This window comes from Crinia signifera, chromosome 11, assembly GCF_055691185.1.
Source record: "Crinia signifera chromosome 11, ASM5569118v1, whole genome shotgun sequence".
Classification (NCBI taxonomy): Eukaryota; Metazoa; Chordata; class Amphibia; order Anura; family Myobatrachidae; genus Crinia; species Crinia signifera.
In genome coordinates, this window is record NC_139227.1 from 90,393,224 (window position 1) to 90,420,138 (window position 26,915).

At 45.7% G+C, this 26,915-nt stretch overlaps 1 protein-coding gene across 1 annotated transcript; it reads right to left on the reverse strand.

Annotated features, from left to right (window-relative positions):
- Positions 1–24,685, reverse strand: LOC146045106 (synaptotagmin-2-like). The gene is made up of 8 exons (XM_083163784.1): positions 24,589–24,685; positions 24,268–24,449; positions 17,581–17,670; positions 16,858–17,025; positions 15,287–15,430; positions 15,064–15,181; positions 2,638–2,771; positions 1–679 (listed from the first exon to the last, which is right to left on the reverse strand). Exons 1-8 carry the CDS (start codon positions 24,683–24,685, stop codon positions 428–430), a joined length of 1,185 nt encoding a protein of 394 aa, XP_083019910.1. The 3' UTR covers positions 1–427.
- Between the last annotated feature and the right edge of the window lie 2,230 nt (positions 24,686–26,915).

The window sequence follows — 26,915 nt, forward strand, 5'->3', positions numbered from 1 at the left end:
TTTCCCCCTTCGGAAATAGCTGCGGCACATTGAATACCCCACATTGAATACCCCCCTTGTGTTGAAACCTGAAAAAAAGATGCTAAAAATTCCTACTATTTCAGTATTTTCATATGTTGTTCTGATTTTTATTTTCAGTTTTCTTGGTGTAGGCAGGTTGTGTATCTTTCATTAATATGCAGCATTTATGCAAATGTGCAGGTGGGTTTGGGGAAGTTGCAGTGCCACGCACTGTGTATACAGATGGTGCCCACAGCATGCTACATTAAAAAAAAATTGTCAAATACATTCTTACAGCAGTTGTGGCCACGCCCATTGGCAGCATGGCCACACCCCATGTTTTCCACAGCAACATCAGCAGTTTTGCTGATGACACCTCCTCTGTTAGAAGATGGTAAATTGTTGAGGTCTTCATTATTTGGGTCTTTCATGGGTTGATATTGAGTTCTCCATAACACCACAATGTCTGTTGGGAACTGTTTTTTTGTTTAAGTTCAAGTTCAAGACTGTCTGCTGGCAAGAGACTGTGCCACTGTACTGCATTTCTTAAGGGATCTGCAAGCATGTCCGACCAGTGCTTTAAGGCGTTCTCTGAAGCTCGACGGCCTAAGTGTATCTCCCCAATCTCCTTTTTATTGCCTTTATTATGGTCCCACACTGAGATTCTAAGGTCCACGTTCTGAAGAAGGAAATAAAATAAGTGTCATACACACAACCTGTAATTCTCATGAATGTCAACAATACTACAGTAGGACGTCTATTAATCAAAACCCATTCTATCGTTAAAATGGTTATATATCGAGGTCACCGCAAACGGTACAATTCTCCCATCAATTCATTCAGACCTGGTTACTGCTAGGCAAATTTGCAGAGACCTGCGAACAGATAGTTCCCGGCGCCGTCTATGACAGACTGAAAACCCGCCCTTTGCAAGCCTGCGAATGGCTTGTGAAAATATTGCCAATTGTTCCGCTACAAATACAATCGCATCTTACTCATCATCAAATGATTTTCACAGTCTGTGCATGTGTTTTTAAGTCTGATTCCACACCTGAAAGTGGTGGCAGGAAGGGGGGGTGGGATGGGATGAGCAGGTATAGCCAGGCCCGCCATCAGGAATTTTGGGGCCTGGGACTCATTTCCATTCCAGGCCCCCACCTCCTCAAGTCTGACCTTTCCACACCTGAAAGTGGTGGCAGGGGAGTAATGGGATGAGTAGGTATAGCCAGGTCCACCATCATGAATTTTGGAGCCCCCACCTCCTCACTTGGCTTACCGTAACCCAGCTCCTGCTTCCCCATCACCTCTTCCACCGAGCTGCAGCACGGAGGTCCCGGAGAACAGGCTTCTTTAACTCAGGATGCCGGCAGGCAATTAAAAAGCAGCACCGGCTGGTGAGCCAATTAGAGCTCGCGTACCAGCAGCCGCTCTGATTGGCTGCCAGTACGTGAGCTCTGATTTGCCCAAAAGCAGGTGCAAATTTTGATTGCCCGCCGGAGTCCTGGGTTGAATAATCCTGCGCTCTGGGACCGGCTTTGTTCAGCGCACTGAGCGCATTGGAGGAAGTTGGGAGGGGAAGGGGGTTGTGGTGGGCAAAATGAGCTGCCGGGGCCTGGGACAGCTATACCAACAGCACCCCCCTATAGACGGCCCTGGGTATAGTTGTTATAGCAGACTCAGAGCAGCAAAAAAGAGGGGCTTCAGCCAGACAAAGCAGTGAAGGGTACACATAGGTTTTTACCGCATCTTAATAAATAGATCCCTAGATTGCATAGACAGCATAGTGTGTGTAAATAGAATGGGGTGCTCACCTGTGCTCGCTTTTCCTTAACTTTCTTACTTTTTACTTAACTTCACTTTACTTTTTACTGCAAATTTTGCAGACCTGCGAGTCCACCAAGGACCGCCCGCACAACCCCGTCCAACCCCCCTGAACCCCAGCAGGCAATGCCAATGGATCTTTTGCATCCATTCGCAGACTTGGGTGCGGGGGAGAAATCATTTGATGGTCCTGTGCGAGGACGGGGCAGGCAGCTGACATCAGGTGCCCGCACCCGCATCACTGGGCAATTTGCATGGGAACGCCCATGAAACGCTGGGCGTTCCCATATGACAATTGCCCTGCCCACCACCCCACGCCCTCTGCCCGCACTTCTGTGTGTGAGCGCTGTGGGCGATCGCACATGCGCATAAAAAAACCTATGTACATGCGCAGTCGCAAACCAGATTGAATCTGAATAGCTCCATGTGTCTTATCCGCATCGCTATGCGAACAGGACGCGCAAGCAGCTTTTCCTTTAAAACACTGTCAGAAATTAGGCATGCCACGTATCATTTAAATCAGCAGATCGTGCTTGTGCGACTCAAACTATTTTTAGCAATATAAATGCCCAGTGTTAGCAGAGTTGAACGGGAATGGCTGGCTCAATCCCGCCAGGTAGATCGCGGTGCATAGCGTATTGAGGCTATGAGGACATATCTGTATAGAGGATTAAAGGTTTTTATTTTAATAAATCTTTATTTTTTTTCAATAGGTAAATGGTTTCTGTTTATGATCTGCTTACAAGGATTACAGAAGTTCATCTGGTGTAGCAGCCGGCTACGGTTACCTATGCCTATAAAGGATAAATGCCTCACCTGAATTTGTCCTGGCATTACATAAAAGGTAAACTCTTCGTTAATGTATGGGTTCAGGGTGTTCCTCGTCACTTTTGTTTTCTTACTGTTCCATTTCTTCTTATTCAGCGAAAGCTGCACTTTCACATATGGGTCTGTGGGGATACGTGTCAATGTCGAGTTTTATACACGCCATTTTAGGATAGTATGGCCGCCATTTTGGTTCGCAGAGTTGCGCAAATAAAGTTTCCATACCCGAGTCTGTGTGACAAAGTGGACCAGAAGCGCAGACATACTATTACACATAAATTCATAATAACATACTGACACTAAAATAAAATATAGTTAAAGGTTTAGAGCACCACACATAGCTTAGTTAGCATTGCATACATCCGTCTGTATAATGTTTAGTACCGTTACGTTCCGTTTCTTATGCGCAGTATTCCGGTCATTGCGAATAAATCGCAATCCATACGGCCCGATAGTTATGGACAAAATCCATATCTTCCTTTCCCTGACCATTGACCGGACTATGTTCAAACCTGAACATAGTGAGCTCTGACCGGACTGCGCTGCGCTATTTCCCCTGAAGGTAAACATTCGTATTCCCCTTTTATGTAATGTGGCTGATTATAATTGTATCCTGTATCTGTTTTTCTTCCCCTAGCAGAGCCTGATTATTATACTCATTGTTAGACTATTGTATTACTTTTTATACCTGTATTTTCTATTCCTGTAACCCCCTTTTGTCCATTAGGGACTTAAATACATCCTTTTACGGAGTTTCTATCTCCTTACTTCTATACTGTGGTTGTGTCTGTTATTCGCACATAGCGATAAGGTATATTACGGACACTGTCCTAAAAGGTATATTCGCAGATTAGAGTCAGAGTACTGCGAAAGAATCTCTTATTAAGGTATTGGTTCTTTGGTGTATAATATACAATAAAGGTACGCTATGCTGTGCTACGTTTTGTTCGCACGTAGCTAGGTATAAAAGGTACGCTGGTTACGGACATAATACGTAACCTAGGCTTTTCACTTATTGTTTCTTTGGTCATATTTAATCGCCATTAACAATTGGGGGCTGCGTCCGTCCGTTTCACATTCTGGAGCTCAGTACCAGGCGCGCGGCTTGACCTATACCAACAAAAGGGTGGAAGTATTTATTATCCATTGCTGGATAGGCCAGGTCCGCGGCGGTGCGGGGTTCGAGAAGTGCTAGCGTTGAACCCGAAGTACAATAAGTGAAATCCAAGGAAACATTAAGCCACGTGTTTTAAAGCATATCTAAGTGTTTAGTAAACTGTACTTCTGCCTGCCACAAGTAGTTTAACGGGGTATAGTGTCTTGAGTTGCTTGTTCATTACAGTATATGTGCCACGTGCGATAAGGTTCGCACACGTGGAGACAAAGGCCTGTGTATTATTATAGTACATAGAGGATATAACTTTTAGTGTTAGTTACTGCAGGGCCAGGGACTCCGCCAAGTGGCGATAAGTTCCGGGCCTTTTACAGTAACGTAAAGTGTCTATTGTGTATTACGCAAGGTGCGCGCGCATGTGCTCACATCGGGGAAATTTTCGCATCTTTGTACGTGATTTACGGATTAAGTGCGGGATTCATTTCGCATCTTGATACGTAACTTTCGGACGAAGTTAAGGGATTTATTCCACATTTAGGCGCAATTACTGCGTATAGCGAAACCCGAGCGCAACCTTGCAAATACACTATAGAACACGTGGGTGGCCGATTCATCGGCGGCCTGTGAACAACGCACGTACACACGTAGCTGTTCATTGGCACTGCACATGCAGCACACATAGGAACTCAAAGGTGAACAGTATTGATCACTAGCTTTATTTAAAACAGTATAGTAACATACTGTGGATAAAGCGGTGATTAATAAGAGAAAATAAGTTTTTCTTTTATTGTTCTTTTTCTCATAAACAAGCAACTCAAACATTATTTTAATAGATTCCTATAGCTATTTAAAAGGGATTTATACCTGCATAAGTATCTAGTGAGAAACTACCAACCTGGGAAGACTTTTCTGTACAGAAATATTTCAAGTTTAAGCATAAGACCAAGGTGTAACTAGCATCCAGTGTGAAACAAAACTGAGGTGAACGGGTGTGTGACGGCACGACTCAAGCGCAGTGTAGTCCAGTGTAGGACAGTTTGGTGTAGGACAAGGTGCACGTGACGACGTGCCCATAGGAACTGCCCCTTCCGTGGAACTACCTATTTTGATCCACTGGGAGGGTACAAGAGGCTAAATCGGAACCCAGTGATCCGATCAGCTACTTTAGAAATACCGATTTTGAGAATACAGGAAAAACAAGTTTTCTTGTATTTTGCAAAATCCGGCCGCACCCCGCAAGACGTGTAGTTATGCGTTTCTGACCATAAAGCGAGTGGTGATTGAGTACATTACCTCGCATAGTGGGCTTCACGCTTGATTGCGGAATAGTGCCATTTTGTGGAGAAGGAGTGATTTGGGAGTGACTCACTGATAAAGGGCCCTCCGGTTTCTGCTAGCTGTGAACTTTTATTCCTGTAACAATGGGAAATAACAGGTCACACAGGGATACCGAGTCAGTTAGGGAGGAACCTAGTCGACCCAAAGGGTCGGCGGCTTCCATAATGTGTTGGAGCACAGTGAACGAGCAGTTGTTTACAAAAAGAAATGGAAAAGGATTGACACAAGGCAGCAAGTTAGAATTTCCCAGTGTTGGTGGTTTCGATCCAGATGTCTTATCAGCAGATAGAGATCAGAAATGTTTGCTCTTGCCACTCGAGGAAAGAGTTGAACAGAATGAATGTCTAAAATTGTGGCAGAAGGAAAGTACAATCAAAAAGGAACATAGTTATCTGTCAGATGCAAGTGTAATCAGCCACAGGAATACGAATGTTTCCACTCACCAATATGTAAAAAAGGGAACAATTCAAGTCCGAAGTGACCCCAAAAATAACCTGAAAATGAATAACTTGTGTACTGTTTTTACCCCCTATAAGCAAGATACAGATCCACAGGGGGGATTCCTGACATCAGCCATCCCTTGCGAAGCTAGCGGAAAGGAGAGAGAGGCTGAGACAGCCCAAGCTGCTGCTGCCATTCGGGTCGAGGAGATGGCTGATGCCAGGAACACGATTGGAGACACAGGTAAGTACACACAACACAGCACAGAGATAGTTGTTCCTGGGATGTTGTCCAATGGTGCAGGGGAGATACAGATCCACCCTCTGCACACAGTGGAACCTCCTTGTGGACGGGGAGACAGGGATGAGGTAATGCTTGTAAAGGATAGTGACATGCACAATACGTGGACACGATTGGAACGTCATTCAATCATCAAAAATTTCCCTGATCCCAGCAAAGATCTGGCAAAGTGTCAGAAATTTGTAAGGGAGCGAGGAAATTCAGATGATCCCACCAATAAGGATTGGCGATACATGTTGAGAGCTTGCCTCCCTTCACACATAGATGTCCAGAAGTTCATTCGAGACAGTGGTGTGGAGGGCGATAAGATTTTAACTGAACAGGGCAACCAGGAAAATATACGCCTAATAAATATACAATTGGGTGTATATTTCCCATCGACGGTTGAAAATACCCTGAGGTTCACCATCACACAGAAAGATGGTGAGTCCACCAGCGGATATTTCAACCGTGCTTTACAGGCGTTGCCAAAACACTCTGGTATCCCCAGCCCCAGGGACAACATACATCTTAAGGGAGGGATTGTCTCTGTGCTGATACAAGGTCTTAGGGAAAATCTGAGAACCAACATAGAAACCATTCACCCCAACTGCAGACAGATGTCAATACATACTTTAAAGAAATCTGCTGTTGATCTGGACAAACGATTTATGACAGAAAGACAGACAAACGGCATGCAGAAACTGATAACAGCCGATAGTCACACTTTTAGTAAGGATCCAACCTATAACATACCACACCCAAGGCAAGACACGTTAAGACAAAACCAAACGGTATGTTTCAAATGTGGAAACAAAGGACACATAGCCAGACATTGCAGGGTAAGTAACCATAGGAAATATAACACATATGTAAGTAACTGGGAGACACAATGGGAGAAGACAGGTAGGTCTCAACACATAGCCATAGCCCCACCTAGTAGCCAACGCCGCCCTAATCATGACACATATATGCAAACAGGGAGTAGGACACACATACACCCCACAACCAGGTAACATAAGACAATATCTGAGGGAGGAGCCTCAGATATGGGTAAGTGGAATGGTTTAAATGAAAAAGTTTTTTTGTATCAAACCCGTTAACAACATTCCCTCCTGGTCTAGGTTGTGCCAAGCAATTAGCAGTTACAATTGGGGTAACAGGAAAGGTGCAGCATTACCCATTGGTAAAACAAATAGAGATCATAATCGGGCCCTTGCATATCATATGCTCTGTCTTATTGCATATCATATGCTCTGTCTTATTGACCTTCAAATTACAGAACTACCTTGAAATATAAGTTATGTCTGCTACTGGACTCCAGAGAATTCATAACTTAGAAACAACAGGACCAGTATGCACGAACTAGATGCAAAATTGTTAGATATACCCCCATGACTAATGCTGCACTGTACTGTTATAGATTTTTTTTAACCCATCTAAGGTAGCTAAAAACTACAGCACAAATACCGAGTTCCCTTTGAACTAAAGATGGGAAGGACACAGGATTAATGGCAACAATAGCTTCAATAGAAACCCTGTTAAAAACAGAAAGCATAGCGCCCCAAAGTACAGCTTCACCATTTGAAATCTGAGGTTGAGCTGGAAAAATACCCAGTGAAATAACAAGGTTCCCAAAAGAGAACTTTTAGCTAAATACCCCTAGACACAGCCCATAGTTACAACCACACTGGGAAAGAGAAAGAAAGGGAGGGCTTACAAATCAGAACAGGAGTTGAAAAGGGTAAGAACCAAATAGTTGAGAGCCAATTCCCCCATAGTGCTAAATCCTGGTGTCATCCAAATAAAAGAGAAATTTCCTGTTGAAAATAAATGTACACATTACTGTCATTAATATTTTCTACCCTTTTTGAGTTTTTCTCTCTCTCTTTTTCCAATTTTTTTTTCTCTCTCTCTCCTTCCCCTACTCTTCTGTTCCAGAAACTTCAGAGAGCCACCAAGCCCCTCCCCTGGGTCTTGCAAGATCGCACACTGTCCTTACGGCCCACAAATGGGTAAATACCAATACAATGGGTTAATGATCTATTGTTATGTCCTTTCCTCATCCACAACACCAGCAGATGGCGATAGACAACTTCTGGTGTATCCTCCTGAGGCAGGACATAAGGTATCTCAGGACGGATTGCGGTTGCGCCTGAACAAGGAGGGGGCGGGAGGGGAAAATCTGGGACACATTAGTAACCATAAACCCACAAATCATAGAAAAATAGTTGAAAAAAAAAAAAAATCTGTCGCACTCCCAGCAGAGAAATACCTAGTGTGAATATGCGGTACCCCATAAAGCGAGTAGTCAATATATATAATTTTCAGTAAATCTTGAACAAAGTCCCAGTAACTTTAAGCATTGCTCTTTATGTTACCCAGGGCAACCACAGCCACCATCTTGTGAAAAACAGTCCAAGTAGTGCACAAAGCATTCCCCTCCAACAGAATGAAAAGGGTTGTAAAACGCATTTACATATAAATAGGTGCAATCACAAAACCCATGTCTTCACAGACAAATGTGGATAAGTAAAGAAGAAGAAACAGGCCTGATTACAGCCTTTTGCCATGGGTATGACTGACACAAGAGACCATGTGATTTAGAATATTAGACCTGCTGAGGGGGCGACAGATATAGTGATGTAAGAAACCTGGTGATGCCAGCCTGACCAATGTCGTACTGCAGTGTACAATTAAACCCTATTACTTGAGCACTTCCTACTTGTCTACACAGTGTAGTTGCCATAGCACTACTGGTAAACAAAACTGAGAATGTGGTGTTGGGGTGTGTTTTAACTGTTTATGCTCCTCATATAGTCTGGACACTCCTGAAATTCTGCCTAAACATGTGAAAAAAAATATTCATCAGCCAAGTTCACTAAATGGGAACTTGCATTGATGAATTCTATAAATGTTACCAGTAAAATGGGTAATATTGTAAACCCAGCAACACTCTTACCAGGTGTGCCCTCCAAGGCACAAAGGGTGGATTGGTGCTGAGGTTGCTGGAATGGTGGAATTTAGTGGGAGCCGAGACGAATATGATTGCATGACATGTTTGAATCAGACCTTTGCAGCATGCCCCCAAAGGGTGGTAACAACCCATTGGAAGAGGTAATTCTTTTTTTTTTTCTCTCTCCCTCGTTCTTTCCACAACACCGAGAGGGGAAAATTGTACACTGGCTATACCGTAATAGATGGAAAAGGCATAGTAGAGGCTGAACCCATTGGATGTCTCACTCAGCAACAGCAGCCTCATTAGTAGTATCATTAGTAGCCTCATGAGAGAAAAACAGCCAATATTCATGCCGACTCCAAGTACGTTTGTTGGGGTAATGCAGAAGATCTTAGGCCCTATGGCGCCTCAGAGATGTTTTATTTCAGTAGCTGACACTCCAGTGGCGCAAGCGTTGTAAGTTTAAAAGATTCCTGACAGTCACACAGCTGCCGGAAAGAGTGGCTGTTATCAAGTGTAAAGCCCACACCTTCGATAAGGATTCAGTGTCACTTGATAATGAACATGCTGGCAAGGCAGCTGGGTGAGCCATGCGCTCTGCGGATAATGTTTGTGTTCCCCCTGTAAATGTCAGTGTATTCACATAGAAATACAAGATTTGTGTCCCCTGCAGAAGAAGCAGTCTGGAAGCCGAAGGGATGTGGACAGGAATAGAAAGATGGACAAGGAAAACCAGTGACTCTGAGAACATGCCAAACTGTCAGGGCAGAGATAGCCCATGGCCTGACTTGTCTTGACAGGGAAGGTATGTGGAAAATTAGTCCGAAATTACTGGTGTGCCCACAGACAGGTAAGACGACAGGATCATGCCTTACTTGTCTGGGGGAAAGAAACTGCAACGGCTGTTCCCATAGAGCCATCTCCACATCCCTCCTCCAGCAGGACCCTCTGCAGGTAATACAAAATTGGCTTTGTACAGTCCACTCTAGAAGCATTCTAGTTATTTATTTACTTATTTTTTTATTTATATATATATATATATATATATATATATATATATATATATATGTGTGTTAATGTTTGTGCGTATAGATATGGCAGCCCAGAAACACCCCTGAGTATGCAAGTTTATATGAAAGATTTTAAGTCATGTGTGAACCTTTTAGGGACTGATGGTACACCCCACAATCTCTTTTTGTAGTAGTAGAATCACTCTCAGAACTCCACCTCATTTGTCCCCATCGAAACATTGCTTGGCGGGCAGCCACACGTTATGGTAATCCCACAAGGAGATCCCAGACCACACCACGGAGAAAAGTAATGTATCCACACCTGGAAAACTGCAGCAAAAGGACTTTGTTGACACCTGTTGTGAACTGTCATAACCATGAACCAGGAGATGTTGTTGTTTACCCTGCTTTGCCATATACAGGTTGCTTGATAGACCTTTGGAAAGAACCACCCCAAGTCTTGTTGACCAGCACTACCTCAATAACAAAGTCGCAGAGAGAGAGATTCGGGTACGTTCGTCCTACTGGCAAAAGACCAGAAACCCAGAAGGTCCTTACACTCGAGGGCGAAAGAAAGAAATCGCTAAAGAGGCACCATTTCGGGAGGACTGGAGAGCAGCTAAGGTCAAGCAACCTGTACAAGCTACAAAAGGGACTGTGACACACCCCACTGGTAACAGGTTGGAAGGATCACTAACAAATTTTTCCTTTCTCAGTTTTCTCTATTGTTGTGGGTCCTATTCTTGTCTCCCCCCCACTATCCGTTCTTATCTTCAAAGTCAAGGATACCGCCGCCGCACTGCTGCCAGGCATTGGACAGATGATACAGAGTTCTGAGAGTGTGTTACCCATCCCAGTTTAGGTCAAGGTAGAATCTATAAACTTGACACATTACCCAGGACCGGATGTTTGATAGTGATAATACCAGCATACTTAAAAGCATACCAAAAAGAGAGACAACAAAGAGTTCAAGGGTCTGTTGTCACAAACAATACCTACCAAAGGATGCCATATCTGAAAAACAATTGTATATAGTGTAACCTACCCTGTTTTTATTTTTATCCCAAGATTTGTACATTATCCTTCGTCACCCTGAGTAGATTGTTCGATAAATGTGGCCCATCATTTATCCATGATCCAGGATCGGCCAAAGAGCAGATGGTTTACTCCCCTTATATGTTTAATTCACGGATCCCAATTTCTCTGTTAGGATTATGAATTTCTGTATTGTCATGTAAAATGTTTGTACTGTGACAGTTTTATATTTACTGTCAAAGGGTGGACTGTCAATGTCGAGTTTTATACACGCCATTTTAGGATAGTATGGCCGCCATTTTGGTTCGCAGAGTTGCGCAAATAAAGTTTCCATACCCGAGTCTGTGTGACAAAGTGGACCAGAAGCGCAGCCATACTATTACACATAAATTCATAATAACATACTGACACTAAAATAAAAAATAGTTAAAGGTTTAGAGCACCACACATAGCTTAGTTAGCATTGCATACATCCGTCTGTATAATGTTTAGTACCGTTACGTTCCGTTTCTTATGCGCAGTATTCCGGTCATTGCGAATAAATCGCAATCCATACGGCCCGATAGTTATGGACAAAATCCATATTCCCAAGACAGTTTCTGTTAAAAAGTGTATAACAAAGGAATCTAGTTGTAACCGGTTCTACTGCTATTTACAACCCCTGACGACGATACCAACAGACAAAGGACTCCAAAGTTCACCTTCCCCCTGCACCTTTGCCCCAATCATAGAGGACTTGACATACGAACCCTGACCAATAGGAATGGCCTTTGACCTCCCCCTTCTGACCCTATAAGATAGGTGACCCAGGGCGGCCTCGGTCACTTCGGCACATCTTCCTTTCCCTGACCATTGACCGGACTATGTTCAAACCTGAACATAGTGAGCTCCGACCGGACTGCGCTGCGCTATTTCCCCTGAAGGTAAACATTCGTATTCCCCTTTTATGTAATGTGGCTGATTATAATTGTATCCTGTATCTGTTTTTCTTCCCCTAGCAGAGCCTGATTATTATACTCATTGTTAGACTATTGTATTACTTGTTATACCTGTATTTTCTATTCCTGTAACCCCCTTTTGTCCATTAGGGACTTAAATACATCCTTTTACGGAGTTTCTATCTCCTTACTTCTATACTGTGGTTGTGTCTGTTATTCGCACATAGCGATAAGGTATATTACGGACACTGTCCTAAAAGGTATATTCGCAGATTAGAGTCAGAGTACAGCGAAAGGATCTCTTATTAAGGTATTGGTTCTTTGGTGTATAATATACAATAAAGGTTCGCTACGCTGTGCTACGTTTTGTTCGCACGTAGCTAGGTATAAAAGGTATGCTGGTTACGGACATAATACGTAACCTAGGCTTTTCACTTATTGTTTCTTTGGTCATATTTAATCGCCATTAACATAGGTATGAGGGGAAAATAGAGAGAAAGTCGGTAACAAGTAGTGGTTGGAGAACAGGTGGTTGGAGTGGTCACTCCAATCTAGGCTGAGATATTTCATGCTCCTATTGCAAGCCAGCCCTCTATATATCAGGATCCAGACATGTGGTCACTGAGCTAAAGACACCGGAAGCAGCAGGTGGTAGTGGGCCAGTTCACACAACTGCGCACATGCCAAGACACCTTTTGGGATGCCACTCGCAGAATTGAAATGCAGAGTGAATGACAGAATGGGAGCATTTGAGGGGAAATGGGGAGTGGCGGCAAAAACAGTTGGCCATTTTCGGTGTTTGTATCTGCATTGAGCTACAGACATAAACTGTAAGCAGAGAAACATAGGGGTTATTTTGGTTCACTCTTTCTGACAAATTCCTTCTTAGATGGACAAAACCATGTGCACTGCAGGGGGGCAGATGTAAAATGTTCCATAGTTCCGGCATCACTGCTGCCGTGGCCACTCTGCGTGATCACAGACGCACTCAGGGAGTTGATACCGCTTTTGTCTAACCAGTTGCTGATGACTATGTGACAACTCCAGCGGCTGTCAATGTTGTGGTTGCTTAATTTGTGGTGATTAGGAATTCCGAAATCCTAAAAAATGGCAGCTATGTAGGCATGTGTATACAATACACGTAAATTAGGCCCAGTGATTGTCACAACTGAAGGGCTGGATGAAGTCGTGTGGTGTGTAGCAACCGGAGACGGACCAGAGGAGGAAGGATTAAATCGTGCAGGTTTAATAATAGAATTCATAAATGAAATAATACACACTTGAATACTTTCCTAAAGTGGCAGTTAGTGGTAATAAGAATTGAGCCAGCACGGCACTTGAAAGAAGAAAAAGTTCATTGAAACAATAACAGTTCACGTACTGCGGACAGCAGGCTGGGGTCTTGAGAAATGAAGAAATCCGGAAAGAGAATGTACTTGATGGTAATGAGGGATCCTTGAAGACTGAAAGAAGCTGGATGATGACAGAAGAATGGGCAGTTGCTTGGAAGCAGACGGCTTGAAGGGCTTAGGCCAGGAAGCTCAGGGATGCAGGCAGAGACCAGACTGTGGAGAGAACTGGCAGCGATGGGGTTAAGCTGAATCGAGTCCAACACAGAGCACTGAAGCAAGGCACCAAGTCAGGAGAGGTGAGTCAGAGAGCCGGAGTCAGCTGGGAGCTGTGAACGCCTCTGGAGACTCTTTGTACTGACACTGAACAGGCCTAGGCAGATCCCCTATATCCCTAGAGGGCGGCTGCCATTGGCTGTCAGGTCAGTATGGGCGGAAACCTCAGACAAGGACCAATCTGCTATTTGCCCTTAACCAAGATGGCGGCGCCGGCCTCCCGGCACCCCTACAGCACATACCGCTACACTTGCCGGCATCCCACGCTGCCTGCTGCCCACCAGACTGCCGCTGCCTGCTGCCGCTGAACTGGAGACCACTACACGCTAGCCGACGGCGGGCGCGAACGGGTGAGTAGTAAGCCCGCCGCGCACCGCCACGGCTGAGTGTGACAGTGATAGCCGCAAGAACAAGTAGGAGAGCAGGACAGTGGGTCGGTCTTCTGTCCTGCTTGTGGTGGAGTAGGCCTGATTTGGGGTCACTGCAACATCTAGTATAAAGTAGTCTACAGATATGTTCTGCTTTACATTGCTTCTCATCCACTTGTATTTAAAGTGGATGGGAAAATGTTTGATAGCATTCTAGTTTTATTTAATTTCATTATGTGCCTTGTAGAAATTAATAAGATGGGTACTTATGTAGTATCTGGGCTGCCGATTTTCTGATTGTATGCCTTACCTTAAGGCATACAATCAGATGCGATTCAACGCGATTTTCGGCAAAATCGCATCGAATCGCATCCGATATAGCGATGCGATTCGATGCGATTTTGTATAGGATTCAATGTTAACAAGGTCCTGTTCATTTCCCCACTATCCAAGTGGGCATAGAGTTGATTTAATAAAGCGTGGCGAGCGCAGCGAGCCACCGAGCCCGAAGCGTGGCGAGCGAAGCGATCCCCGTGAGGGGACGCAGATTTCTTAAAAAGTATTCTGTGTCCCCTCGCGGGGCTCGCTACGCTCGCCATGCTTCGGGCTCGGTGGCTCGCTACGCTCTCCACAGGTTTATATCCGCCTCCATGCCCACTTGGATAGTGGGGAAAGGAAAAGGACCCCATTTTCCCATTGAATTCTATGTTAAAATGAACTCAGACCATTTTAACATTGAATCCCATGGAAAAATCTGGACCATCACATCGCATCGCATACGATTTGGTCGCATGCGATGCGATGCTACCGATCCGACCCGATTTCTAAATCGGACGCCCAGATACTACATAAGTACCATAAGATGTAATACATGAATGAAATGCTCTATGGTAGCTATCCTGCTTTTACATAAAAAAAACACTACTAGGTAAAACCACTGCAAACATTAAGCTGGAATTAAAATATTTTATACTATATACTGTAGTTCAATCCATATTTCACCACTCTCCCGATGCAGCCGGAGGCCTCCAGAAATAAGGTGCCACTCCCCACCATCTGAAAATGTGGGCAAGTCTCCCGCATCCCTCTCACTCCTGCCCGCAGCCTCCTACCACCGCTGTATTTCTGCTCATAGAGGAAAAGTGGGCGGATCAATGACACAATTCATGCTGACTGCTGTCATTGCAGCCTGCCCGGCCCCGGACCATCCCCTGCTGAGCTGACCCCGCTGATTCCTCCCTTAGGTTGCAGCAATTATTGTCAGCAAGTATGGTACAATCTCTCGCTGTATGTTAATGTGTAAATATCACCTGCAAATTCATCACGGCCCTTTTTTTTAAGTTCCTTAGCCTCAATGATGCCAACATTGAGTTTAGAGGTCGCAGGGTTATACTTCAGTGAGCAGCAGATGACTCCGAGTTTTTCATACTGTAAAAGATTTAAGCAGTAAATAGAAGTTGTTGCGGTAAATGTTCCTGTGTATATTTGTTATTCACAGTAAATGGCCCCACACCAGTGCAGCTGCACCCTCACCTCTTTCCTCTGATCAATGACGTGCTGCAGATCCATATCCCTGGGCCGCAGCCGCACTTCCCCGATCACATGATCCTTGAATTGTCGGTTAGAGTCATAAACCTGCATCACGATCTCTGTTTTTTGTATCTCTGAGTGAGGCACCTGAAGTATATGACAGAGTTACTACAATCTACACAAGAAGGAACATTACAGAAAGTATACTTCCCAGATAATGTGGAACATATCTACAGTAGGTCAGTATCACAGCTGAATTTGTGACATGTGAAAGAAACATCAAGAATGTTATTACATAGTAAAGAGCATTTGACCAGGGTATCCCCTACCATAAGGTTTTTGTCATCGTTATTGATTAGATAGAGCAAGGGCCGCATAGGCTTGAGTGCATTTAAGAGCCTGTGAATTTGTGGGTTGTAAATAAAGTTATTGAATTTAAAGCAAGGTGCTATGGGAAAAACCTCAGGCAGTCAGGAGCAGGTGGATGGGCCAATCAGGTAGCTTGGGGAAGTCAGTTTAGAGAGGGGTATATAAGGGCAAGTTGGTAGGAAGTACTTCCTCTTTGAGTCTGGATCCCCACCCTCCCTTCCCTTTTTTCAATCTTGTGCTACCTGGCCTAAGGGCTGTCCAACCAATTTGATTCAATAACTTGAATCATAAATTGGCGAGAAGGCGCTCTCGACCAGCAGTCAGGTGAGGTGTCAGGCGGTCGCCGTGTGGTGTTGCCCCCCTTTGCCAGGACGGTGGGCGAGTCCCGACTCAGCAGGGGGGACGTTGGACACTTCCTGGAGGTGTCCGCGCTATACCATAGAAGGGGTGGTAAGTCCGTCACAGCGCAGGCTGTACCTTACGTAGGGGGCGTTATGTTGGATTGGAGTGTCACAGTCGCTACCATTGACATACACCTTTGACTGGGGCTGGTCTCAAGTGCTTTTCTTGGCCATCCCTTTTAGACAAATAAGGGTCATACCACTTCAATAAATACTTTGTCAGTTTCCACTTATACTAGGGTTGTCCGAGTCGTTATTTTAAGTTAAGGTGTCTTGTGTGAGTTATTTCTAGGCACTTAAGGTTAAGTTAAGGTATAGGCCAACCAGCATAATTCATTAGGCGCCTTAATAAACTGCGGATTCAAACTGCAGCAATACTAAATGGTATATTATTCACCATGGATTGCAAGCAAAATCATAATCTAATGGACAAAACCATGCTGTGCTGCAGGTGGGGCAGATGTAACATGTGCAGAGAGTTTCATTTGGGTGAGTTATTTTATTACTGTGCAGGGTAAATACTGCCTGCTGTACTTTTACACTGCAATCTAGATTTCAGTTTAAACACACCCCATCTTAAATCTAACTCTCTCTCTCTCTACACATGTTACATCTGCCCCACCTGCAGTGAACATGATTTTGCCCATTTGAGAAAGATTTTGCACTTGCAAACCTCTCTGAATCAGACCCAATGTGTAGAACACCAGGCTCACTACAAATATATACTGTGTTTGTATCCCAGTGGCTTTTTATTGTTTATGTCTTTCTAGCCTTTATATATTGGTGATGTTCCCCCTACTGTACCTTAAAGGTGAAAATCTCGTTGAAAGTAGGTTTCAGTGTTTTGCAATACATTTTGGACTTCTCTTCAATGCTGGAGTCAGTGGTCACAAACACGACAATGTATGGGTCTGATGTCTCTCCAATGTCCATATCCTCCAGCGAGGCAACTTGCTTCAAATCAATAGTGAGCTGTAATGAACACCACCCAGCAATGATGTCAGCTTATTATCTCTGTTACAACAACACCTCACAAGACAGGTCATGGATTCTAATACAGGGTGTAACGGGATGCAGTCAAAATCCCGACGCCGGAATCCCGGCACTTTGTCCCTCTGCGGGTGTCCACGAAAACCCATAGAGGGAGAATAAATTAGTGTGCCGAGAGCAGCGAGGCACCGGCCTGTTGCGTGGCGAGCGTAGCGAGCCAGCAAGGGGGGGCGATCCACGTCCCCCCATGTTGGGATTTCGACGGGCGGGATTTCGCCGTCGGGATTTTGACCGCCGGATTACATACCAATCCCGGTGTAACACTTGCAAAAGTGATGTTAGGACAGGTCAGTCACAGAAGCGATATTGATGGCTTTCAATTAACTGATTCAAACAGGCACTGGAGGAGAGGTGCCCCCTTTAGAGCAGGAGCTCAGCAGCAGATGACTCCATTGCCTCCCTGAGTTACACCTCTGGGTCAGCTGCTTAGTGATAGGTGTAGGTTTGGGGCCTGCTCTTTGCTATGTGGTTACTTACCTCCTCCTTGTAAAAGTTATACATCACTGAGTACTTTAGTTGGTACGCATTCTCCTGTATTCTCGCCAGCCCTCCTATCCCTGGCTGCACCTGTAAGTACATATGGAGCAAGTCTTTATTTGGTAATTGGATGCATGGTTTTGCATAAAGGGCCTGATTCAGGTTTCATCGGACGGGGACGAATTTCGAGTTTAGTGGGGGCAGCGCTGAATCAGGACCAAATGTATAAATAGAGTAACATGGCACTTCTAGCTCAGTATGTCTATTGTGACAGTGCCCCTGTACGGTGTGGTGCAAGATGGCGTACCTTAAATCTGGAGCTGGTGACGGCGGCGGCTTCTGCTGGAGAACCTGTGGCAGGGAACGGCACAACCCAAGGGACCCACAAAAGACAACGCTACTTCGGTTAGCAGCGACAAATATTTATTAAAGAAAAACAACTGGACTAGTCGCTGTGATATGCTCCTACACATATGCAAACATCAATAAGAAATATAAAAAAAACACAAAGACAATGACATCAAAGAGAGCAATATTAAAGACAATAATATGACCTCACTAGAATACTATACTGCACATATAACACTATACTGCACTGTAGTCCCTGGTGCAAGGAAAACAGTCAATGAAGAAACGGTCCCACGAAGGAAGATCCTCACAAGTACAAGGGTAGGCCCTACCTTAGTGTGCACACTACTATATAAAGGCCAGAAAATATTAATGGTCCCCTATAACGGGGTACAGGCGAGTCCCCGTTACCTAGGGCAACTCCCTGCTAGATATACAACACAGGCTGTAGATATAGGCTTGGTGGGGTGGCAAATCTGGCATGCAGCCAGAGGGGTGTTGCAGGTGTCTCTTGGCTGCTAATGTCGCAGGGTGATCAGCACCCCAATAACAGTTGTCCCCTATGCAGTGGAGAGCCACTTCAATAGCTGGGTAAAGTGGGCCAATGTGGGTTGCAGGCCAGCCTGGGGGTAGGGGTGCTCCTATACCTTAACTCTCAGCTGCAGATGCCAGCTCCTGCTGGTCATGACTCTTCAGGGTCTCTCACTCCTCTCTGGGTCTCTCACTCCTCTCTGGGTCTCTCTCTGCTGGCCAGTAACGCTGCCTGGGACCTCTCAGCAGCACCTGATCTCCTCTTCAGTGCAGGACAGGGGAACAGCTTCTCTGTTCACTGCACACACGCTGCTGGGCTTTCTCCTTCTCTCTCTGCCTGAGTCTCACCCTGCTCCCAGCATGTCTTCTCACTCTCTGCACAGTGCACACTTCCCCCCTCTCACCTTGCTGCTGGGATCACCTCTGACCTTTCAGTTTCCTGTCACAAGTGCAGGGGAGCTGGGACACTAGCTGTCTGTTAACCCCTCACAGCCCTGCTGTTTCTATAAAAATGCAGTTCTTTCTCTGAGCAGCATTAGCTGCAATTGACCTTCTTTGAGGGCACAGGGACACCTCTGGGGTGGACTGCCACACAACCCCCTGCTGGAAATTTGCCTGTCCGCAGGCAACTTACCCGGACCAATAAGTTCTTGACAAAGTCCTGTCAATGTCCATGACAACATTCAAACGCTAAATGAAAACAGGTGCGATCAATTATACATTCAATAACAACTATAAACATCACTACCTTCCTGCCACCTGATATCTAATGTGGGCTCCCCAGGTCAACCATCCCTCCGCCACAGGACTCCATCCCTCTGCGGTCCAGCTTCTCCACTGCTGTCAACGGATGGCGCCCACTCTCACGACTTGCACTCAGCTTTAGGCACGTCTCGCCTCTCGATCTTGCCTCTTCGACCTCTGTATTGCTTGCTGGATTCTGAAGGCGAATTCTTCTCCAGAGATGGTCGTGTACTCGCCGTCCGTTGCAGGCTTCCCATTGATGAAACAGGTCTCGGCCTTTTCATCTCTCTCTGCTGGTTCTATCTTGGCCTTGGGTTCAGGCAACGGTATAGCTGGTTCCACTTCTGATGGCTCCACGGTCTCTGTCACGGCCATATGGACCACAATTTTGGAGTTTCTCTCTGGTTCAGCCATTCTGATATTTCTTGGCCCTAGGTTCGCCGCTCGGTAATTGGCATCGTCCATCCTGGGCACATACTCCCGCGTCGGCTCTGGAAGTTGAGGCCTGGTCGCTTCTTGCCAGTTCTGATGGACTGCCTCACTCCGCACGACCGGTTTCTTGCTTGACCTCGTGATGTCAGGTTCTGGTGGGCGGGGCATCTGTCCTGGTTGAGGAGGGTTGGCATTAAATCGGTCACTCTCGCCATTTACTTCCCTCAGTTCAGCTCTACTTCCGCTGTGGCTGTACTCTTGCTGGTAGTACGGTTGGGGCTCTCTATGACTTGGATAGTGTGCTGGGGTGCGTCTGTTACGTAGCACCGGTGTTCCATTCGGTCCAGTCACGTTGGCGGCCTTGGTGCCTTTCTTCCCGCTTGTCAATTCAAATTCTACAGCCTCACCGTTGCTCAGGCTCCGGAAGCTGTTTTGGGGGTTGGCATGCTGGATGGCGGTATAGTGGACATACACGCTATGGCCAGTGTCTGCGCGCTTAATGAATCCATACCCGCGTGGCACATCAAACCACAGGACACGACCTGTGATCCTTCTTGGGCCGGTTCGCGGCCTATCAGTCATCTGCGTTACACCGGATGCTCTTGACATGTTCTGGAACACTGCCGGTGGACCTCTTCTCCCGTGCCATCTCACAGTCTGTGGGCATACATCGGCTCGGTCACTGTGTAGTCGTTCTGACCTCCATTAACGATTCTGTTGCCATCTATGCCTTCTGCCACCTTCACGTTGCTGTCTTTCCTTTTCATCTTCCGCCCATTCCTGACGCATCTCACAGATCATCCTGATCATTTCGGTCATCGCTTCGATGATGGCCCCAATCGAGTTCTGATTGGCTTGGGCTGGTGGAGTGGCAGTTCTTCGCATCTCCAGCGGTTCTATGTACTGCGATCGCCACATCTTGCCGTTCACAGGGGTCTTGTGCAATCCTGTTCGTGACGCCAAGTGTGACAGTGCCCCTGTACGGTGTGGTGCAAGATGGCGTACCTTAAATCTGGAGCTGGTGACGGCGGCGGCTTCTGCTGGAGAACCTGTGGCAGGGAACGGCACAACCCAAGGGACCCACAAAAGACAACGCTACTTCGGTTAGCAGCGACAAATATTTATTAAAGAAAAACAACTGGACTAGTCGCTGTGATATGCTCCTACACATATGCAAACATCAATAAGAAATATAAAAAAAACACAAAGACAATGACATCAAAGAGAGCAATATTAAAGACAATAATATGACCTCACTAGAATACTATACTGCACATATAACACTATACTGCACTGTAGTCCCTGGTGCAAGGAAAACAGTCAATGAAGAAACGGTCCCACGAAGGAAGATCCTCACAAGTACAAGGGTAGGCCCTACCTTAGTGTGCACACTACTATATAAAGGCCAGAAAATATTAATGGTCCCCTATAACGGGGTACAGGCGAGTCCCCGTTACCTAGGGCAACTCCCTGCTAGATATACAACACAGGCTGTAGATATAGGCTTGGCGGGGTGGCAAATCTGGCATACAGCCAGAGGGGCGTTGCAGGTGTCTCTTGGCTGCTAATGTCGCAGGGTGATCAGCACCCCAATAACAGTTGTCCCCTATGCAGTGGAGAGCCACTTCAATAGCTGGGTAAAGTGGGCCAATGTGGGGTGCAGGCCAGCCTGGGGGTAGGGGTGCTCCTATACCTTAACTCTTAGCTGCAGATGCCAGCTCCTGCTGGTCATGACTCTTCAGGGTCTCTCACTCCTCTCTGGGTCTCTTACTCCTCTCTGGGTCTCTCTCTGCTGGCCAGTAACGCTGCCTGGGACCTCTCAGCAGCACCTGATCTCCTCTTCAGTGCAGGACAGGGGAACAGCTTCTCTGTTCACTGCACACACGCTGCTGGGCTTTCTCCTTCTCTCTCTGCCTGAGTCTCACCCTGCTCCCAGCATGTCTTCTCACTCTCTGCACAGTGCACACTTCCTCCCTCTCACCTTGCTGCTGGGATCACCTCTGACCTCTCAGTTTCCTGTCACAAGTGCAGGGGAGCTGGGACACTAGCTGTCTGTTAACCCCTCACAGCCCTGCTGTTTCTATAAAAATGCAGTTCTTTCTCTGAGCAGCATTAGCTGCAATTGACCTTCTTTGAGGGCACAGGGACATCTCTGGGGTGGACTGCCACAGCTCAGTATGTCTATTGCTCAGGGTCTATGGCCTAAGGCAAATACGGAGGCGTTCGCACACACCGGTTTGGGCAGGGGGCTGGAGTATGGGGATGCCCAGCATTTCCTTGGGCGTCCTCATGTGAACCCAGGCATGCTGAAGCCTGCTCTGGGTAGGCGGTTGACGTCACAGGACATCAGCCGCCCACTCTGTCTTCGTCCAAGCACTTGTTAATAACAGTCAGCCTAGACTTAGTTGCGAATGGGTGGAACAATAATTCGATGGTCGCCGACCATCAAATGTTTTTTTTCCCCCGTACACTCGCATGCAAATGGATGTGTGAGTGTACACATCCTTTTGCATCCAACTGTGGATGTTCATTCGGGGAAGGGGGGCATGAGTTCGCTCGCCCATCAGGCGGCATCTAACTGCTCAATAAGCAGCGCACTGCAGGTGGGTTCATTTTAAAATATGCCGAGACAGTTACATTAGGGTGGGGTGTGGTCAAACTAAAATCAAAATTGCAGTGTAAGAATAAAGCAGCCAGTGTCTACCCTGCACAGAAACAAAATGACTCACCCAAATCTAACTCTCTCTGCACATGTTACGTCAGCCCCACCTACAGTGCAACATGGTTTTGTCCATTTGCTAACAAAATGTGCCCTGCAATCAGGACTGAATTAGGCCCACTGTGTGAACTAGCATACAATCAACTTTCACACAGATGTCATTATATATGTGAAATGGAGAACCCAAGAGTCTTTGTCTAGCCATGGTCTTAAATACACACATTCCTGCAAATGTGCGAGAACAGCGGTTCCAAACCTTTTTTTCTCTCCCGTACCCCTTGATTAGTCTATTTATTTATGAGTACCTCCTCCTCTCAATTTGAAATATCAACAGTACTAACGAGTGGAGTGGAAGTGAGCGGTATCGAGTCCTTATATTAAGTAGTAGCGTGGCCACTGGCTGTGTACTGGGTAGCTCTCAGTGAACCGCTGGTCGGGCAAAACCACAAGGAGAAGCTGATGTCACTGTAGAAGTGGTTTGTCCCCATGGTAATGGAAGACTTTTTCCACCATCATCAGGAGACTTCTACCGTCATCGCCAATGTTAATTTCAGGTACCCCTGTGAGGTTATCAGACGCACTGTAAATCTGTAATTATTATATTTTATTAGGTGTAGTAATTAATGTACTATTTTAGTCCGTCTGTACCCTCTTATTCTCCATAGATGTTTATATCCCCCAAATCTGTGTGTACCATAGTATTAGACTGTATATTGCCAAATATGGTCTGACAGGAAATAGCCAGGAAAGAACATTGCATGGATTCACCCATATGTTATGTCCACAGGGGGTGATCCAATTCCCCTGCTATCAACAGGAAGGTTGTTCACAGGGGGTAATCGGGACATAATGTAATCAGACTGTGTTTGTGTCTCTATCTTCAGTTCCTTTGTGTCAATACCAGACTTAGTGGGACCGGGCACCGCAGGGGGTGATCAGCACACAACGTAATCAGCTGGGTATTGTATCTTGTGTTGACACTTCTCTGCATATCTCTGGCCACTTCCAGACTTTCTGGAACCAGACCCAGCAGGGGGGCGGCAGCAGATGGCCAGCTGGATATTACCTGGGGGGATATACCTGACTCTTGAATCCACCAATCAAGATCCACTGCAAGCCCACTTTTGGTTTGTGCACCGTGGGAATTTAGAAGTTTTTAAAATGACTTGCACACATGCCAGGAGGAAAGATTTTTTGGACTGTCCTAGACTAAGAGGTTGTGCTCTGTCTAGGTATCGTGTGGACTTATCTGCTATCACTGCTGTGTGGAGGAGTGATAGTTTTGTGCTTTGGAACGGCTGCTACAAGGACTGCCATTGTGGACTGCTACCCGATAACGTTTATATGCTACATTTGCCTCTTGTTCCTGTCTTTATCTACATGTGTGTACTGTGATAAAAATAAACCATATTTTGGTTTCATCTGCTCGGTGTCTGAGTGATTGAGGAACCCCGTATCTTCACAACCCCAAACTGGTCTGCAGAGTTCCCCCAGGGGTAGAAGTAGCCCATGTTAGGAAAAAACATAGCTTTGCTTAAAATTAAATAATGAGCACAGTATATTTAACCATTCCAGCTAGGGGCACAGAGACTTTGAGGGCTACCAAGATGGTGGTCATGGACATATTGATATAAAGTAAAAGTATAAGAAAAGAAAAGTATAAGAACAAATAAATTAATTGGTTTGCAAAGCCACAGTACACGCTTCTAGCTATGAAAAGACAGATTTGAGACAGAACTTTGAAATCAAACTGCTGGATATGAATGATTTGATACTGAAAGAGTTCTTAGTCATTGATATGAGATCCCGAAATTTTTCCCATGCAAAGTAATGTTTCCCCTGGAAGATCGAGATACATTTAGGTCCACATTCACTAGCGGTCCATGGTTTGTGTAGGGACATCTATAGCTTACCTTGGTTGCAAAGAGATTTGTCTTTGGAGATGGTACTTTGATCAAATAGTCTTTGTCTTTGGTTTTGTTTTTGAAGTTTCCATTTCTTTTCTTCTTTCGACAACAGTAGCAACAGCAGAAGATGAGCAGGAGGAGGAGGCAGAGACCCACAACTACTAGGGCGTAGATAGTCCAGAGTGGTACTGTTGGAGGAGTTTGCGGCCATAGGACAAGTGGGTGAAGGAAAACAATCAGAAAGGCAACACTGATTAGTTGGCATACAGGAGAGGCCCAGTAACAGTCTCTGTGTAACCGGACCCAGTGTCCCAATCACATACTTACGGTTCCAAATGCCGCCTATCCTGGACTTTGAGGTGGCAGCAGTATGATGGGCTGGTTTAGCAGCAGTTTTGTGGGTTGTCTTTGCACCTTTAGCCATAGTTTTTGTTGGAGAAAGGAAGAGTAGCACCTAGCATAAAGTATCAGATATGTATTTTTCACACAAGAAATCTGCTAACAAAAACCTGTTCTTATATCTCAGGTCAGGATAGGTTTTGCTAAAGCTCCTTACATCTGCCTTCTAAGTATGACACCATACAGCAGAGATGGGGAACCTTCGGCCCTCCAGCTGGTATTGAACTACACATCCCAGCATGCCCTGCAACAAGTTTAGCATTGCCAAATAGAAAAACTGTACCAGTGCATGCTGGGATGTGTAGTTCAACAATACTTGTCTTCTAAGACAGGGAGAGTTTTCTACTGGAAGCCAGTTCTGCCTATCGCAGCCCGGACTGGCAGTCCCAGAGGGAGGGAACACCTCCAAATGGTGCTGCCTGTCATGCGGGTGACTGACAGGTAGGGCTTCCAATAGGAAGTCACTGCCAGTCATAGTGAAGTCAGTGTCTCATGGACTGCATATGGCTTCACGATCACTGAGCACAGTGGTGGATTTTATTTGGGAGGAGGAGGGGTGGGGGTTGTCTGACAATCATGAACTGTTGATAGATCTTCAGGACAGGTTTGGCCACCCCTGTTCTACAGTGTCTAAGTTAGGCAATACTGTAGTTCAGCAAGCGAAATGCACTAGAACGATGCACCGATAAAAGGTCCACATGAGTTTTTATGGGGTTTTTGTATGTCAATATTGACATGGACCCCAAATTAGTGTAACTTGAGCCTGGTGCTTGCTCTGCTGGGGCTTTCGATCGGCCCCCTTAACTGTTTCCAATTGTAGTCCACGTGTATGGTTAAGTATGAAAAGTCTAAAATATAGGGAAGAATAATTATGAAAAACTCATGTCAACCTTTTGACGTATTGCTTGTCGACCATTTCGAAATGTCAACTTATTATATGTTTACCTGTCCCTGTGAACCTATTGTATGTTGACCTACTTGTGTCGATCTATTGAACATCTACCTAGACACTCTAGACCTTTCAATCACTTTCCATACACACCACATTCCTGCACACCTTAAAGCATTCGGACCTGACAGTAGTCATTTATGGGCATCTTCGGTACTTGTGTATTATGACGGCGCCAATCGCATCGCATACGAATAATTAAGGTGCAGTGAGCCCCGCGTGGGCACGCGTAATATATGTGAAGTCATCCACGTCCCTTCGCCACGCTTCGGTCTCGGTGGCTCGCTGCGCTTGCCACACTATTTAAGGTAGGAATCAGGCATCTGGGTGCCTGTACAATAAAAAATCGGGTCCAATCACATTGCATCGCTTGTGATCATATCTCATGCGATGCAACGCGATTTTTTGTTTGTACAATGCCCTACGATGGAAATCGTGGGCATTGTGATAATACACAAGTACCGCATCTTCAAACAAAAACCCTTCTGGAGATGGAATGGTCGCTATTTTTCCACTGTGCCACTAAGGAATTAATGTACAAAATTCCAAATAAATGTCGGTAATTGTTTCCTAACACGGCGCCCATTGCATACCATGCCATAAGGTATGCGATGCGATATTCGGTAAAAATGACCCGGAGTGTACAATTAAATATCGCATGGCATCGCATTCCAGCAAATGGCATACTATGCTATGCGATGCGATTTTTAATTGTACAACCCTGATGGGTGCTTACAATGTTAAATGCACCCCCATTGCATCATGGTGAGCGCAGCAAGCCCGCGAGGGGTGGCGGTACGCGTCCTCCGACCTTTTCATACCCCCACTATCCACGTCAGCTTGGAGGTGATTTTAGATAGTGTGGCAAGCAGCCGCGGAATACATGTTAAGTAATCTGCGTGTGCTCGCCACGCTTCAGGCTTGGTGGCTCACCACACTATAAAAAATCAACTCCACGCCGATGTGGATGGTGGGGTTATGAAACGGTCGGAGGACGCGTACCGCCGCCCCCTCGCGGGCTCGCTGCACTCGCCACGCTTCGGGTTGGCATTGACAATGGGGGTGCATTTAACATTGTAAGCACCCATCTGGGTGCTTGTACAATTAAAAATTGCATCGCATGCCGCTATATTGTATGCGATGCGATTGTATAAGATGCAGTAAAATCGTGGGCGCCGTGCTAGGAAACAAGTACCTAAATGTCTAATCATCATGTCAATAATAACAAAAATAAAATGTTCCAGACTGCTGCTAGCCAATAAACATGACATCGGAACGCAAGCTTGCTATATAGAAAGTAGCAGAA

Excerpts from the sequence above, each read along its gene's own strand:
- LOC146045106 (XM_083163784.1), bottom strand. The coding sequence starts at position 24,685 with ATGGCTAAAGGTGCAAAGACAACCCACAAAACTGCTGCTAAACCAGCC. Across the intron at positions 24,450-24,588 it reads GATAGGCGGCATTTGGAACC|TACCACTCTGGACTATCTAC; the intron begins GTAAGTATGTGA and ends CTCCTCCAACAG. Across the intron at positions 680-2,637 it reads TAATGCCAGGACAAATTCAG|AACGTGGACCTTAGAATCTC; the intron begins GTGAGGCATTTA and ends TTCCTTCTTCAG.